The 18,763-nt window shown below is 37.7% G+C and overlaps 1 protein-coding gene across 1 annotated transcript in view; it reads right to left on the reverse strand.

Annotated features, from left to right (window-relative positions):
• Window positions 1-7,236: 7,236 nt before the first annotated feature.
• Window positions 7,237-18,763, reverse strand: part of LOC126818588 (probable ATP-dependent RNA helicase DDX43) — a 29,251-nt gene continuing 17,724 nt past the window's right edge. Inside the window, exons 20-24 of the mRNA XM_050546060.2 lie at window positions 16,671-16,736; window positions 16,290-16,397; window positions 14,000-14,074; window positions 11,388-11,475; window positions 7,237-10,542 (exon numbers count right to left, since the gene is read on the reverse strand). Coding sequence (XP_050402017.1) covers window positions 10,282-10,542; window positions 11,388-11,475; window positions 14,000-14,074; window positions 16,290-16,397; window positions 16,671-16,736 — 598 coding nt within the window. The 3' untranslated portion in view covers window positions 7,237-10,281. The remainder of the gene's footprint in view (window positions 10,543-11,387; window positions 11,476-13,999; window positions 14,075-16,289; window positions 16,398-16,670; window positions 16,737-18,763) is intronic.

Below are 18,763 nucleotides of genomic sequence, written 5' to 3' on the forward strand. Positions count from 1 at the left end.
TGAGTCAAGTGCCATGGTTTCAATCTGACACTTGTACATGTACAAGGAGTGGGGTTGCATGTCTATACTCTTGGGTTTTTTCTGAGTCCTCCAGTCCGCCCCACCCCCCATCCCACTAACCCACTGCTAAAGACTGCATGATAATTTTTGAAACAAAATTGTAACATTTGTTAGTCACGAAATTGCTTTTTTTTTGCATGGATGTTAAACACCATTACTCAACTTTTTTTTTCCAGATTGACAAATCTCAGAATCCTGATAATGGTATCCTGGATATATCTGTCGTTGGTCATTATTTACATGGAGAAAAACAGCAGACGCCATTTTTACGTCAGCTATTGAAAAAACTACCCCAGTGGACGGTTGATATCGGAGTTACAGCTACTATCGATTATCATGAATTTTAATCTTGTGTTTTATTTTTGTATTTTTTTTATTTGTATTACCCTTTTTATATACTATCATATTGAATTTAAAATGTGGTTGTATGTTGCTGTGTTCCCTGTCCATTTGTCTGTTGGTGTCATATTTTGGTATTTTTCTATCATTTTTTTATACGCCCACATCGAAATATGTTAGTTTATTGTTGTCACCGCTGTCCATTCGTCTGTTGATCTGTTGTCGACAATTTCTTGTGAACAAGCTACAGACTGCATTTTTCATCCAATTTTTTTAAAAGTTATATATGTTTTGATAAAAAAACACCTTACAGAGTTATTGCCCTTAATGACTGTAGAATTGTTTGACATAAGTGGTCATTTAATGTGTTTGAAATTTATAATCCATGGTCCAGATTAGTAAAACAAGAAAACGCACGACAAGCTCAAAATCAACATTCAGATGGCTGAGATATTCAGTGAATTAGACGATGTTTGCCATATCTTTGTTAAACCATAATATGGACACCAATCCCAGAGACAGCCAAATGTCAACAATTTAGTACTCAGGGACACAATGTGTACAATGCTCTAGACCACCAGATGGTTGAGATATTCAGTGGATTAGACAATGTTTACCATATCTTTGTTAAACCATAATATGGCCACCTCTCCAAAAGACAACCGAATGTCAATGATTTGCTGCTCAGGGAGGAATGCGTCAATTCCTGGGTTACACATGTGTTAAAGTTGTGTTGTAGTGGTGTATAACTGGTGTTAACCTGAACCTCTTGATTTAGCACTAGTGTTTACACCAGTGTCTAAACTAGTTTAATACCAGTGTTAACACTGGTGGAAAAAAAAAACACCTATAAAACTAGTGTTATTTTAAATGTTACACTTTGTTTTTGTCTTCTGTTCTAACCAAGGGAAAACTAACCGCTTCCAGGAAGTTTTGTAGTCCCATTATTCAGTCAAAATTTCCTATCTGAAATTTCTCATAAATCAGCAGGTTTGCGATCAACATTTTTTTGTTTTAAGTTTTGGCCATATATAGGTAAAAAAAATTAAAAAAAATCATTTTAAGCCTTAAAACTAAAAACCTTAAAAGAAATTCACTTCTTGCCGACTGCTTTTCACACCAGTGTTGGAATAAATGACTTGAACTGAGATTTTTTTTAACCCCTAGGGGTTAGTGTTAGAGTTATTTTTAACAAGATAATAACTTTTATCAAGTTATTATTATCTAACAAGTTTTTATGTAATAAGAAATAATAATGCACAAAGCTCCTTGTCTTTATACTTTTCCATGTAAATTTGTTTCTTAAATCGGGAAATTGATATTGAAAATATAGACGAACTGAGGGGCCCAGGTATAAGTTAGTGTTTGGTTAACACAAGTACCACACTGGTGTTCATGTTGTGTAAATATATCCATGTTTAACACAACCTCAACACCACAGAGCTTAACTCGGATTGATTTCAAATACAGACGGGTCCGAGGTTGAGTTAGCACAGCGTTACACCAGTGCTACACTGATCTAACTGGTGTTAAACACCACACCACCTTAACCCAGGACTTGAATTGACCCAATGTGTTCAACTATTTATTGTTTATTTGTATGTCTTATTTGTTATAATTGTGTTCTACCTGATTTGGTGGTTTGTGTGAAATGCCCTGAAAAGTCCTGAGTCTTATTTCCCCATCATTCCAATAGACCTAGATAACTTGTCTCCTAGTGTTACACTGTGGACTATGGTTTTCCTTCCACTAAAGATTTCTGCATGCAAGCAATAACAATATACCATATGTTAGTCTCAAAATGCTGATTGTATGTTAAATTTTCTCCCATTATTAAACTGTGTATTCTAAAATAATTCATCATACCTGACTTTTAATCATACAGCTAAAATTCCACCATTGATGATCTGTGGAGCTCATAATTTTGGAACACAATCTGAAGCCTAGGGCCTTAAGATCTAGGGAGTCTCTGACCACGGTGCATAATATTTTTGGCACTGTCATAAGTCTTTCTTACACATACCCTAGTCTTAAAACATCTTTCATCATCTTCGGCTTAGCTCAATTGTGTTTAAAACTCACATTCATCTTATACAAGTTGTGGGGGAGAGAGAGTTTAACATCCACTCGACACAAACTAGGTCATTTCGGGACTAACACATGATCCAATTTTATTTCAACAATTCGCTTGCGCATAGGGGTCTTTAGCAGTGGGAGGAAACCGGAGAAAACCCACGAAGGTTGGACAGGCGACCCTACTTCTTGTCACGTACAATCGGGGAATCGAAACCCCGCCAGTTGACTCAATGACAGACTGTATGATACAGCGCGCACATGCTAACCATTTGGCCATCCAACAACCTTTCCAAGAGGGTAGGGGATTGTGAAGAGCATCATACAGGAAATAGCCTAGGACCTTTCTTCATCTAAATTTGACTCTGATTATATACAGGCCTTTATTAAGATACAAATTGTATTATTTAAAGATGCATTATGTAAGATTTAAAGATGCATTAAGTAAGAGTTAAATCTGCGAGTTGCATGTTTTTCTTTTGACCTCAAATGTTATATAAATTATTATTTACACATTTATTCACATGGCAAGCCCATAATCCACTCTCTAGGTCGTTGGATAGTCGCGATTTTCAGTGGATCGAAACAAGGTCGCCATTTAAAAATTTTGTTTCAAAATGGATAATCAAGATTTTGATTATTTTCGTAACAGTTTGACAATCGAGACTATATTGTGATCACTTTAAAGCCTGATAACTTTGTTTAGAAATGAGTAATTTGACTGAAATTTTCAATATATTCATTTTTCATTATCTATTTTTGAACTATTATAGCAAGAACAGTCAGCTCTTTGTCCATATCTTGCATAACGCATTCTTTAAGTTACAAATTGTATTGTTCGATTTTAATGTTTAATATAATACTTTTGAGGGGGATTTCACACCCACCTAATTTGAAATCCTTGCCATAATTTTTTATTACATGTAGGTGATTGTTTTTGATTTTGTTTTGTACTAGATGTGGCGCCAGGCAGGGTAAGCTTACTCTTCCGGACACCTGTTACCACTGTTTGTCGTGTATTTTGTACACGGTGAACAGTCCATATGCTGATTACACTATTTTGCCTTATTACACTATTTTGCCTATACCGTTTTTTTTAGGACTTCGAATTTTGTCTAATGGTTTGGATTGTTCGTACTTGTTTTTTTTTTATGTTAACTTAGTCGCCCAACATTGTACGGTAATGTAGTACAGGGGGGACTGCCCAGAGTAAAAAAAAAAAGTGGACTTTTTTTTTTTTTTAGTAAATTAGTGGAATTTATAAATTTTTTACAGGAAATCTTTCATCTTTGGGGTATATTCTATGCCCGGATAACTTGCGGTCTTTCTTTCCCCAGCATAACCTCATTCTCATGCTTTATCCTACACATAATTATATTATCACTAAATTATCTCAAACTCTTTCATGTTGCAAATAAAGACTTAAAACCTATCTTTTTGAGAAATAGTTTTAACTGTATGGGGTGTGGAGTACTAGCGCTATACAAATGTACCTAGAATTTTTTTTATAACAAGAATAAATAGTGCTCTCTGAATTGAACCAGTGCATTCAAGAGCCAATCATCAGGAAATGAAATTAGGTTTAACGTCCCGCTTTTTTTACTCCTTCCAGGCTGAGTCACATGCATAGAAGTAAGCATATGAGCATACACATTACTAGGTTAAGAGTTAGAATTATGATGTAAATTCTGCTCCATAGACTTGGATTTTCATAACACCAGAATGACCAGATCAACTCTCCATCTGCAACACGGGCAAGGAGCATATTAGCATATGCATTACTAGGTTAAGAGTTAGAATTATGATGTAAATTCTGCTCCATAGACCTTGGTTTTTCATAACACCTGAATGACTAGGCCAACTCTCCATCTGCAACACGGGCAAGGAGCATATTAGCATATGCATTACGAGGTTAAGAGTTAGAATTATGATGTAAATTCTGCTCCATAGACCTTGGTTTTTCATAACACCTGAATGACTAGGCCAACTCCCCATCTGCAACACCGGCAATGAGAAACCACGCTGGAAATTCCTAGGGCCCAGTTTCACCAAATTTTAACTAAGATAGAATCCAAATTTTAGTAATTTGATTGGATAATAATAAATTGATTTTAGTGCTTAGCCAATCAAAATTGAAGTATCTACTAAAATTTGGATTTTATCTTTAGTTAAAATTTTGTGAAACAGGCCACAGAGGACTATTTGCGGCCAACACCAGGATCGAACCCCAGACCTCCAGGTTAGTGAGCCAGCATCATCATAAAAGTACCGGTTGAAAGCCTTAGTTGTCGAGATGCATTATCATTTTATAGAAAAGGAAGCACAGTAATTTTTACTATTTGTGAACTTTGGAATCCAAAGTTTGGGAGAAATGAGGTGTAACATCAGCTTGACACCAACTTGATAATTTCGGGACTAACATATTGTTCAATTTTATTTCAATAATTCGCTTGCACGTAGGGGTCTTTAGTGGGAGGACCCGGGGAAAAGCCACGAGGTTGGACAGGTGACCCAACTCCTTGTCGTATACAAGCGGGGAAACCAAACCATTCACCCCTGCCCACCCAAGTTTGAATTAAAAGTTAAAACAAATATTTTTTACTATGTGAATGCTTTAGTTCTAATGGGTGGTGGTATCAGGTCTTCTAAAAAAAGAGTAAGCATACCCTGCCTTGTGCAAGCTGCGCTCTTAGAACTTCCTGGATATACAAAATGGAATTGGGTTTAACGTCCTACTTCTCAGCACAAATTAGGCTAATAAAGATGGATATATGTCATGCAGTGTGCTATGAGGGAAATTTTTCTTGGACAGTGGCGCTGCTACTCTTATTTCGAATTCCAACTGCCAAAGGTTCTTTTACACATGCCAACATGTACACATGACCTCAATGTTTTCATCCCATCTGAATAACTAGATGCTGTTTCATGTCAGGTACCTCATCCTGCTCCACTGGCAAGTGCTAGGGCTTTTACTCAAAAATTTGCTGGTCAGCCATGCTTGGAAAAATATTTTGTTCAATTTCCATTTTTATATATTTTTACACATAAAACAGTAAATTTAAAGGGGTATATTATGGAAGATTAGATAAAGAGCTACACTATAGACACAGAACACTAAGCTAGTTGACCGACGATTAAGTCTGAAATCAACGATTTTAGTAAAAAAAATGGTATATTTTGAGAATTTTGAGAAGTAAATTAGTCGTTTTGTGTCTAACAGATTTGAACAGGAGTAGGACCACATTACAAAACAGTATACTAATTGTTGGATATGGCTGCCATTTAGGGAAGAGATCTATTCTCGAAGTAGTGTATATAGTTCTACGTGTCCAGAATGGTTACAAGTAGACAAGAGCCCTGGATTAACCCTTTAGGTGAGAGAGAGAGAGAGAAATGGGGTTTAAAGTCCACTTGACACAAACTAGGTCATTTTGGGACTAACATGGTTTAATTTTATTTCAATAATTCGCTTGCGCGTAGGGGTCTTTAGCAGTGGGAGGAAACCGGAGGAGCCGGAGAAAACCCACGAGGTTGGACAGGCGACCCTACTCCTTGTCATGATCACATACAACTGGGGATTCGAAACCCAACACTTTAAGTACATGTAAATATTGACTATACCCCATCAGTTCTCTAAGAAAACTAGAGAAAAGTGATATATCAATACTGGTACATCTCTGGACAGACTGAAACATCTAGCCCCAAGTTCAACAAACATTCTCAGACTTAAGTTAAGAATTTACTCAAGATTGTTTGTCTTATTTTAACTAAAATGACTCAAACCATCGATTCAAACAGTCTGGTCTAATTAATGCTTTCACTTTCAAACGAATTCTTGTTGTTTAGCTGACGGTGCCCTAATCCTATAGAGTGGCTATAGACAGACATCTTGTGGAATCGGCGGCGTATACACTTATGCCCATCACCGACGCACATGAGTGCAATTTGATGTAGCATTGTTTCATGTGTGGACAGTACAAAGTACAAGTTACAAGGCTTAAATAGTGAAGTGGCTAGGGAATAGATTCGTCTTTTTTCCCATCATAATGCCTCGCTCGCCATGACAATTTTCGAGTTGCATGTTCAACTGGCTTTTTTGCTCGATTTCAAGGCTATTTTTCAACGATTTCTGAACGTTTACTTAGATGAAAATATCAGCCAAATAGTACTTGGAATGGCTACAGATGCAAGGAAATGACGGATAATTTTCTTGGGGACCCCCCCCCCCCCCAAAAAATCGCCTCTCAGCGGCGTGCCCCGTCTCCGCGGTCAGTGCCCTCATTTTGCGGCGCCCCCCCTTATCAAAATTCCTAGATCCGCCCCTGAATAAGAAACTATGTGCAAAGTTTTCTGTGTCTGGATCAATGATATTTCTCAACAATGATTGAAAGTTGAGTAAATTCTAAACCTAAGTCTAAGAATGCTTTGTGAACTCGGGGGCCTGTTCATTACATCCCCTCAAACTGTCCGAGATATGTGAATAGCTTTCTGCATTATAGGACCATTAACTAGTTCATGCAGGCGCCAGAGCTGTGCACGTGACAGGAGCCCTAGTAAGGGTGGTTTGGGGCGATCATAATGCAGGCGCCAGAGCTGTGCACATGACAGGAGCCCTAGAAAAGGCGATTTGGGGCGATCATAGTGCCAAATCCTAACACATACTATACAAATTTTTTATTTCATATCAACCAATTTTTATTTCATTTCTTTAAGCTGTAACCATATATTATAATGGCTAGATAAGAAAATAAGAAAACAACAAAACAATATAAAATATTTGTTTATCTTCAACAAATAATAAAATAATAAACATGAAATAATGTACAAATGATAAAATGAAAGTTCTGCAAGGCCAAACCAATTCAATTTTAAATTCTTTGGCATCTTGATAACACATCAACAAAACACAAATTTTTAGGGGAAATTACAGGTTTTATTCTAAAAGTACCACATTTCGACAAGTGAAATGAAATGGGGTTTAACATCCTACTCCGACTGGGCATATGCCAGACAGTGTGCTATGAGGGAAATTTTGCCTGTAGAGCAGCACTACAGCCTACACTTTTTTTCGAATTCCAACTGCCAAGGGATCCTTGACATACACGCTAATGTGCACACCGGTCATTGGTTTCTAGTCCCATCCGAATGATTATCTGTTGTCCCTTGCAAGGACCTGTCTTGCATCACTGACTAAGTGGAACCATGCCGGAAAATCCTTATGAACTTCTCAACCAAACATGAGACCTCTGGGATAGCAAGTCAACGTCTTATTCACTGTGGCTCTCTGGTTTTACTATACCAGCGCGGCATTTCGGCAAGTATCCTCTTATCGTTAGAAAGCACTTTGCTAACGATAAGAGGATACTTGTCGAAAAGTCATGCTTTTAGAATAAAACCTGTGATTATTTCCCATAATATCTTGATAGCTACTCAAGTCTCGGGGGGGGGGGGGGGGGGAGAGAAATGTTTTGCTTATAATTTTGAAACTTGAAACTAAAATGATATAAATTTCAAGTTCTTCAGAGTCTTGACAAAAAATCTTGTGAATAATGCTTTATTTAAAATTACAACATTTCGAACTAAAAGCTTTTGGAGAAGAACATCAGCAGAAAAAAGCTAAATTCTTATACCAGTAGGTGTTTCCAAAAAACAAAATTGTGAATTGGTGTGGCCTAATGCATGATATTTGTTCAACTTGGGAGGTTAGATCTATTTCTTAAGGTCAACTTCAAGTTTGGTCAAAGGTCATGAAATGTAAACAGGGCTAGCACTAATCCCAATCCTAACCCTGGACCTAGTCCTAATGCTTACCCTAACCCTAACCTAAAATCTCGCCAACAATCACATGCCGTAACCTTATTTACATCTCAGCAACCTTGACAAAATCTTGATTTGGCCTTAAGAATTAGATCTAGTCCACTTGGGCCCCTAATTTACATGAAGGATGAAAAAGGTGTGACTCTTTCAGTAAAGTTCAACTATTCTGATATGAATACAATGAAATGGTGAAATTTAATGCCTTACTTTCCTGCACCACAGGGGCTAATGAAGGCGAGCATAAGCTATGCCATGCAGTGTGTTATAGTGGAATTTTGGCCTAATACATAGGATGTTGTAGAGTTCAACTGTTTGATTTCATATTCAACAAAGTCTCGATTATCCATTTTAATGTTAAATTATTCAATGGCGATAGTGTTTAATCCATTAAATATCACAGCCATCTGATGGACTAGAGAGTTGTTTATGGGTTTTTATGTGAATAAATGAGTAATTAATAATTTATATAAAATTTAAAGCCCCCAAAAAGATGTGCATTAGGCAGACTTGTGTGGATATATTTGATATCAGAAAAGACTGTTAAGACAATGAGATTCCCATTTTATAAAATAATACATGAACTGTATCACACAAAGTGTATAAATCTCAGATTTCACATTCCAACAGTTTTATAAAAATAATTGGAAGAGGTTAACCACAGTATGGTAGTCAACTGTTTATTTTGACAACTCTGTATAATAAAGGGGGGTTGGATGGCCGAATGGTTAGCACGGTATTATACGGTCTGTGATTGAGTCAACTGACAAGGAGTAGGGTTGCCTGTCCAACCTCATGGGTTTTCTCCGGGTCCTCCGGTTTCCTCCGACTGCTAAAGACCCCTACGCACAAACGAATTATTGAAATAAAACTGAACCATGTGTTAGTCCCGAAATGACCTGGTTTGTGTCGAGTGGACGTTAAACCCCATTTCTCTCTCTCTCTGTATAACAAACAATCACAAGCTAAGGAATAAAATGAGAAAGGTGTTATTTGTAACCATGGTATTTTGGGCAACTTTTTATTGGGATAATTAACAACCAAAAGGGGTACTTGGTAATTTGAATGCTTCAAAACCAATCTGATTAAAACACAGATCCTATTTCGTTTCGATTTTTATAGTTCAAAATTTCGTTTTATTTTTCTTTTCTACACTAGGATCTGGAAAGTTAATATATAACCTGCCTTCTGGATGGCGTGTGGGATTAGCCAATGAAACCATCTGTTACAGCGACTTCTTAGCGTGCGATGCACAGAACTGTGGGTAAACCACTAGAAACGTCAATGCTGATTGATTAATCAATGTCTGACGTCACAGGGTCAAAAGCCGACTACAACTGGTCAGATCTTCATGTAATGTAGGCCATTGAAAGTATAAAAAAACAAAACGAAATATCTTAACCTGAATGCTTCAAATCTATTTACGAGGTAATCATAATTCATGAATACAGTATTTAAGAGGTGGGGTGAGACATCCAATCGACACAAACTAGGTCATTCCTGGTGTAACATGGTTCAAATTTATTTCAATAATTTGTTTGCACGTAGGGGTCTTTAGCAGTGGGAGAAAACCGGAGGACCTGGAGAACAATAACTGCAGTCTACAAGATTTCACAACTAAGCGGCTTAATTCTGGAGGTGGTTATCGTTCAAAGTTGAAAATCGATAGCCGTCTTTATTTCAACGAGTTATAAAGAACTAATGTAATTTTTAGAAAGAAACAGAATTATAGCCTCTTGCACTAACAACAATTGTTGACGACAGACAGGGGAGATCTGAATATTTAACCACATTAACATTTCATTTAGGTCTCCGTTCAAATTTCACATTCAAGCAGTCTTGACAGGGGTGATCTGAATATTTAGCCATATTAACTTTTTTTAAAAGTCTCCCCACAAATTTCATATTCAAGCAGTCTTATTAACAAAAATGATAGAAATAAAGTAAGTGATGCAGTCAAAACTAACAGTCACGCGACGTAATATCACATGATCATCACCAGCCACTATGTATATTCTCTTTTCTTTTACGTCTATCACTGCCACCGCCTCCGCCAAAATCATCAATCATACCTCCTCCAAACCCTCCTCCACCTCCAAACCCTCCTCCACCACGGAATCCTCTTCCCCCACCTCTACCTCCACGTCCACCCCCTCGTCCTCCACCACGACCACCAAGTGATTCCCGTTCTTCAGCCATTTTATCACAATGGCGACGATATCGGGCTGCCATATCTTCTAAATATTGAGGAATTTCCTGTAAAGACGAAAGCATGTGATCATAGTTCCATTTTATGAGCGTCTTCCTTAGCCCAGTCGGTGCAGAAAAGTAGGATGTTAAACCACATTTCATTTCATTTTGTAACGCATAAAAGTGATACAAACTTTAAAATCTTACTTTCATTTTACTTTTCTTTCCAAGTCATTTTGGGACTAACACATGTTATATTTCATATAAATTATTTCCTCAAAGAGAGGAATATTTTTACTCATTATTTCCTTGTATGAGGTGACAAGAGAAAACACAAGTGATTCCTAGGCATCACAGCAATGACAGCAGTACATTTCTATTTCCAATGCTTTGCATGAGACCTAGGTTTTCCATCCAATCCGAAAGATTAGACATGTTTCCTTTAGTGGCTCTCTGTCTAGAAACACTTGCCAGGCTAGAAAATTTTGAGGGACTTTCTAGGTTGACATTGGGATCAAACCTGGGACCTCCTCTTTAGTGAGCTATCCTGGTATTTACCAAGAAACCATTGTACATAACGGATGGACACACTGGGCAATTGTCTGAGGGCCCCACATGCATAGGGCCCAATGCTAATCTATGTATGTTGTGATGACTTGCTCTCAATAAATAAATCGATGCTGTAGAGCATGTTCTTTTTAATGTTTATACACCAATTGTGATAGAAATAACCAATAAAATAAATCAATTTGTTTTATTCTAGTAAGGGGTTGTATGTTGGGGTCCCAGTTGAGTGTGTTTCCGTGGGGCATCTAATGCTGTTAAGACAGCTCTGGATGAAAGACACACAGAACACACAGTAGGTCATTCATCATACCAACTCACCTAGAAATATTCAAGAAATGAATTACCTGATCAGCCTCAGCCATGATGTCTATAAGTTTCTGAGCTTGTCTCCAGTCTCCTCTAGTTATCAATGTTATAGCTGTACCAGTGTTCCTAGACAAATATATAAACAATGTTATAGCTATATCAGTCTTAATCGACAAATATATACTATTCAAAAAAAGTAGGGGATATTTGATTTTTAAGTGTTATTAAAGTCACCTAATGAAACTGACGAAGAAACAAATGACAAAATGAAATGAAGTTCACATTCATCGATTTATTCCAAATGATCGTTAGACTAAGTAAGGCACAGACTGACCATTATAAGGGTAAAATGATACCCGGGGTCAATCAGCAAAGTTACCACAGCATCACAACCAAGTCAGTAACGGGTAAATCCTCCTCTGTTTGCCAAACAAGCATTGATCCGACGTGGCATACTCCTAATGAGACGTCTAAGGTCATTTTGGTCCAGATTGTCCCATTCCTGTTGCAACGCAGCAGCAAGTTTTTGGACATTGGCAGGACGTTGTTGACGTTGACGTAACCTCTGTCCAAGCATGTCCCAGACATGCTCGATGGGGGAGAGGTCGGGACTCAGTGCTGGCCAAGGTAATGTGGTGATGTTCTGTTGTTGGAGGTAACCTGTAACGATCCTGGCACTGTGACATCTTGCGTTGTCATCCTGGAAGATGAAACGGCGGCCATGACGTCGTGCGAACGGCACAACATGGACTGCCAAGATGTTGTCCCGGTAGTACTGGCCTGTAACACGCCCTGCAACAACATGTAAAGCCGTTCTTCCAGCAACAGTGATGCCTCCCCACACCATAACAGAACCACCCCCAAATCGATCATGTCTGATGATGTTAACGTCTTGGAAGAGCTCGTTTCGACGACGCCACACCCTCCTACGTCTGTCCAAAAAATCAACAGTGAACCTTGACTCATCTGAAAACATCACATTGCTCCAGCGTCGATTATCCCAGTGTTGACGATCCCTACACCAACGACGTCTTGCCTGAATGTGATGATCTCTCAAACAAGGGATCACGCGAGGACGTCGGGCGCCCGAAGGTGACCCCTATGCAGTCGATTCCGAATCGTCTGGCCACTCACTCTCACACCAGTGTCTGTTTGAAGACGAGCGCTGATCTGATTTGCTGTGATGACACGATTTCTCAAGGGCAAGGTACGGATAAATCAATCCTGGGCTTGAGTTGTCGCCCTTGGTCGACCTGAGCGTGGTCTGTCCTGTACAGATTGTGTATCATGGTATCTGGACCAAAGCCTGCTTATGACAGACTGAGAAACATTCATTGTCCGCGCCACAACCGCCTGTGTAGCATGCCAAGGGCACGTAACCTTTCATTTTGGGTAAGCCGACGCATATCAAAATTTGTTTTCTGGTCACTAAAACAATTAAACTGATGTTTCCACCCTGGAATTCAATGCCACAATGACTGTAACATTCAAAGTCAGAGTCGTGCAAATCTTGGGTTGGACCCCCATGATGATCCCAAGCATCACCTGCATTCCATGCGGTAGCTATTGGTGCGTTTGGGCGTCACATGTAACTGGAAATGTTTCTTCTGTTAGGTTCTATAGTGACTTTTTTCGTAGTCATTTGCATATTTTAGTATTATTTCCTTCAAAATCAAATATCCCCTACTTTTTTTGAATTGTATATAAACAATGTTTTAGCTATACCAGTGTTCCTACATAAATATATAAACAATGTTTTAGCTGTACCAGTGTTCATTGATAAATATATAAACAATGTTATAGCTACACCAGTTAGACAATGTTTTAGCTATACTAGTATTCCTATACTTTGCCCCCAGATATTTTTGTTCAGCAAGATACAATGGCAATTTTAGCACTATTCCATTTCAAAAATATGTTTTAACACATAAAAAGGAGGGAGAGAGGGAGGGAGGGTGAATGAGAGAGAGAGATGTGTTTTAACATCCACTCAGCACAAACTAGGTCACTTCGGGACTAACATATGGTTATTTTATATTAATAATTCAATTTCATGTAGGGGTCTTTAGCAGTAGGAGAAAACCGGAGGACCCAGAGAAAACCAACGAGGTTGGACAGGCGACCCTTCTCCTTATCACGTACAAGCAGGGAATCAAAACCATGCCAGTTAACACAATGACAGACCTTATGATACAGCGCGCTGTACAATCCCCCCTCATAAAAAGTATAAATTTATATATTGGGTCTTAGTGTTAAATTTTGATGGCCTGTAAATTGACTGAGTGGTAAATCAGATGAAATGAAATGGGGTTTAACGTCCTACTGTTCTGCTCCGACTGGGCCAATGAAGATGGGCATATGCCATACAGTGTGTTATGAGGGAATTTTTGCCCGGGCAGCGGCACTATGGCCTACTCTTATATCGAATTCCAACTGTCAAGGGATCTTTTACGTGCACGCCAATGTATATACGGGACCTTGCTTTTTCGTCTCATCCGAATGACTAGACAGCTGTGCTTGTCAGACCCTCCATCCTGCACCACTGACAAGGGGATACCATGTCGGAAAATCCCGATGAACTTTCTTGGCCAGTGTCTTACACACTTAGCCACCATGACTCCGCTGAGAGGTATAAGTTATGATGTCTTACCCAGCTCTGCCTGTTCGACCAATACGATGGACATACTCTTCAATACTTCTTGGAAAATCATAATTAAATACATGTCTGAAATATATCAAATATTATACTTAATATTATACACCTGAATTAAGGCCTCACATGATCTAATGGATATCAAAATATTGTGCATCATAATAGATTATATAATTTTTGATCATCGTTTTAAAGTTTGAAAAGTTAGCCGGGTTTGGCTGTGATCCCTTCACATCATAGAAATATGTATAAGGCAACACAAATAAAATAAGTTGTTTCTCGGGCACCGCCGCACGCAAAATTTGATGAAAAATAAAAAATATGTAACGCCCGCCCGAACATCGATAAGCAAGTCATAAAAAGAATATGCCGCATGTTTCTACATGCCCCTTACGTGAATATCCATTCAAATGTATTAAACTGATTCAGATGTAAACGCTCATTTACGGGTCTTTTTTATTGATATCGAAAGAACCTCCATTTTTGTATCACATGATTTTAATTACCTCCCCTTGTGAACTAGAATTTGATTCGTGTTAAACACCGAAAGTCATTGACAACAATGCAATGTATTTCAATCATTCGATCTTAATCGGCTCATTATTGCCGGCTTCAGTCGGTCCATGTTTGAAAAAATCCTACTTATAAAACAATGAATCGTAGAACAGGTTAATTATTATAACTTGTGGCTACGAATACGATACGATGATAGTCACCATCCCTTAGTCAGAATCTGGGTCATTAGCACAATTAACGGTAGTTTTGATAATCCGGAAAATAATAATTGGATTACACATTTGATGGTTTTACTGACGAGTTGTTAGTTAAATTTAAATAGTCATTCGATATAAACCCCAGATAGAACACCGAATATCCTGAGAAACACACCGAATATCCTGAGAAACAGTCATTTCCCGAATCCCGATGACATGTGACATGCATTGGTTGGAATTAGGTCAATCATTATAAACCAGCGATACTAGATTTAGATCTAAGTGTCGTTTACTGTGATGATTATTTTTGATACACATGCTGACAGAGGCTTACTCTTTAAAATATTGTCGTTATTATGGACGGCTATTAATAGTCGTACGGAATTTTATTTTAAACCAATTTCAATTATGGTTGTCACCATTACCATTAGTAAGCTACATTACATGAATTAAATATGGAAAATTATTTTCCTTTCAGTCAGTGTTTGAGTAGACTTGATTTTTGGGTTTATGTTCTAAGTATGTATAATATATAACTGAAAGCAAAACCGTAGACAAGTAATGACTTTCTCATTAAAAAAAAAAAAAAAAAAAAAGTACAAGGCCGCCCTCCCGCCCCAACAATTTTCAACAATAGCCAAATTTTATTTTGCACCATCCTCTAGCCAGAAATCAGGTAAAAAAAAAAATAAACCGCCCTCCCCCCTACAGTTTCAGCTGTCAGTTGCCCGAGAAACAAGACATTTATTTTGTGTAGCCTAATATAGGTACAAATATTCACCACACCATATCAATAAATACAAATAATGCAACACAAATAAACTTATTTTCAAACAAGCTCTAGGAGACGCACAGTTTTCATATGCCCACTTTTTCATATGAATGTATATTGCTGTCACCCCTGTCTGTCAGGCCGTCCATCCACAATTTGTTTGCAGACACTTATTCGATTTTGACAAAACTTGAAATACAGGTTTATCTCCAAAGGATCTCCATTCCTTTCGATATTGGAATGTATCAGATTGAAATTTCGTGGATTATGGCCTGCTTGTACCAAAAAAATACTGGACCACAATTACCTGGATTATGGCCCCTGAGGTCACAACTTTTATCCGATTTAAAAAAACGTTCAAATATATCACTGTTACACCATAATGATGATGGAGTTCAAATAACTTTATGGATTATGTCCCCTGATTGTACGAAATATTGCATTTTTTTTTTTTTAGCTGTTTTCTTTCCATCTTTTGCAAAATGTGGGGGTATCTTGCATGACAACCCCATGTTCACATTTTTCACAATTTCATAGTTCCACGGGTTCTTAATCATGAAAATTTTGTCTTTTTTTTCCATTGGCCATTAGGTCAAATACTAATCAATGAAATGAATTGGAGTTTAATGTCCTACTCGTCTGCTTTGACTGGGCTAATGAAGACGGGCCTAACCAATGAAAACTATCCATAAAATATCTGAATTTATGAGTAAGTCCTCAAGCCTTCAAATTAAGTTCATGTCCTCAAGGAAACAGTCAAAACAATACCGTGGAAGACAATATTATCATTTCCCGAACTTACGTTATATCAGGAACGTCCAGTCCTCTAGATGCAACATCAGTTGCTATCAATATCTTAACATAACTGTCTTTAAATTCTATTAAAGCTTGTTCTCTATCACACTGTTCTCTGAAAAACCGATCAAACAATTTTTATCCAGCTATTAAAATGAATTAAATGGTGCAAAATATTTGGAGACATAGTTATGTAAAATTCTAATTTTATGGCTTATATTGACTGACAGGCATATTATCTAGTTGGTTAATTTCAATTCCTGTCAGCCAGCATGGTAAAACTGGCTGAATCCAGAGCCCAATGGCACATCCATTTACTATTGCCTATATGCGCATTCCTGCTCTTATGATCACACTTGTGACTGAAAACTAATACTACAGAAATTACCTATCACCATGGATACACTGAACTTCAATACCATTCATTGCCATATCACTAGATAAATCATCTGCCCTGTAATAAATATTCATCAATATGTATAATGGCATACCATAGAAATGTTCTCTCTAATTACTAAATAAACTATTAACATACTTATAGAAAACAGCTACTGATTTATTTAGGCGACGTTTCGAAGAGTATTGTCTCAACATTTTCAAGCTAATACAATATAACGAAATTTGAGGCAACATATATAGACAAAATTACAATAACAAGGTTGAAGCCATTCATGGCAGCAACAAGATCAAACTTTGTTTTATTGTATTAACTTGAAAATGTTGAGAGAATACTCTTCGAAACATTGCCTAAATAAATTAGTAGCTGTTTTCCATAAGTATGTTTATAGTTTATTTATCAGTCCAGTTACTAAATGCCACTTAAAGAATACTCTAATTACTAGTTGTCAGTGTGTGCTAAAATCTTATTTTATGCAAATTCTATTCCTGTAACAATAATATGTTTACATATATTTGTACAAATGTAAACTAGATTGTTTTAAGATAATTTTGGTCACAGTCAACTGTCATGGGTTCTTTCATGTGAATGTCAATGTGTACACACGACCTTGGTTTCTCATCCCATCTGAACAACAAGACACGCTCTCTGTCCTGCACCACTGACCAGTGGAAATCATGTAGGAAAATACGCAGGAATTTTCTCGGCCAACTCCAGGATAAAACCCAAAACATCCTGATTAGAGAGAGAGAGAGAGAACTGGGGTTTAACGTCCACTCGACACAAACTAGGTCATTTCGGGACTAACATATGGTTTAATTTTATTTCAATAATTCTCTTGCACGTAGGGGTCTTTATCAGTGGGAGGAAACCCACAAGGTTGGACAGACGACCCTACTCCTTGTCATGTACAACCGGGGATTCAAAACCACGCCAGTTGACTCAATGACAGAACATATGATATAGCAGGCAGGTGCTAACCATTTGGCCATCCAACCCCCCTACTGATTAGTGAGCCAGCACCTAAATCACTGAGCCACCAGGTGGTGAATCATAATAGAAGTAGATCATTTTGAGACTAACATAGGGTTCAATTTTTATTTCATTAATTTGCTTGGGGGAAAACTGAGGACCTGGAGAAAACAAGTGAGGAATAGAAACAACACCACTTGACTCAAAGACAGACCTTATGATATAAAGCGGATGTGTTAAACCAATGAGACACCCAATCACCCTACCGTAGGTAGAGTGGTTCAATGGTCACTTATTTGTCCTTATATAAACATGCACAGGTATCTGCCTGACTGCATCATCGGGGATATTTTCTGAAGTGAGCAATGTTTAGTCCCCCGCACGTGATTTTGGAGGTCGCAGCAAATATACGTCACAAATAGCTTTCCACGTGGTATTATACAAACATGTATTGGTATATGAAGCCAAGTAAAAATACACTCATTACGCTCTTCGACTTTCGTGTTTATTTAATAGCGAATGTGAGCAAAAATTTTGATTACAACTCTTTGGTTTAATTTTTGATTTTGGGGTTTTTGGCGATTTCAGTACAGAGCTAGCTGTAATAGCTTCGTTTCATTTCTAACTTTTTAATCCATGAAAGTGGCAAGATAAACTCATTACAACATTTTGGGATTTTCTTTTATTTGGTCGTTACAACATTCGTTTACGTGGCGCTCTATTTACTTTAGGAAATAAATATTTGCTAGCTCTAAATACGCAGAACTATATGAGACCTGAAAATAACCGAATCAAACTTTTTAGTGGTAGTCTTTATTTTCCAGTAACTTGGTGTAAATTACTTTCATAATCATAGTATCTTATTTAATTATTCTGTAGCCATAAGCTTTGATCGACGGAATCGTTTTTTTCTAGATCTGAGACTGAGCCCTGCAAGATGACGTCCACCGATGATTTGCTATCCAGCATTGGACTGGGCAGGTACCCCTATGATTTGAGCACTGTAACCAAACTACCTATGGCAAAAATTTCAAATAGGCTTATACTAGGCTTTGTTAATAAATTCCCGACAACTACGGAGCATCGGTCTATCATAACTGCTTTACATGACG

This window comes from Patella vulgata, chromosome 4 (genome assembly GCF_932274485.2).
Source record: "Patella vulgata chromosome 4, xgPatVulg1.2, whole genome shotgun sequence".
NCBI classification, from domain to species: domain Eukaryota; kingdom Metazoa; phylum Mollusca; class Gastropoda; family Patellidae; genus Patella; species Patella vulgata.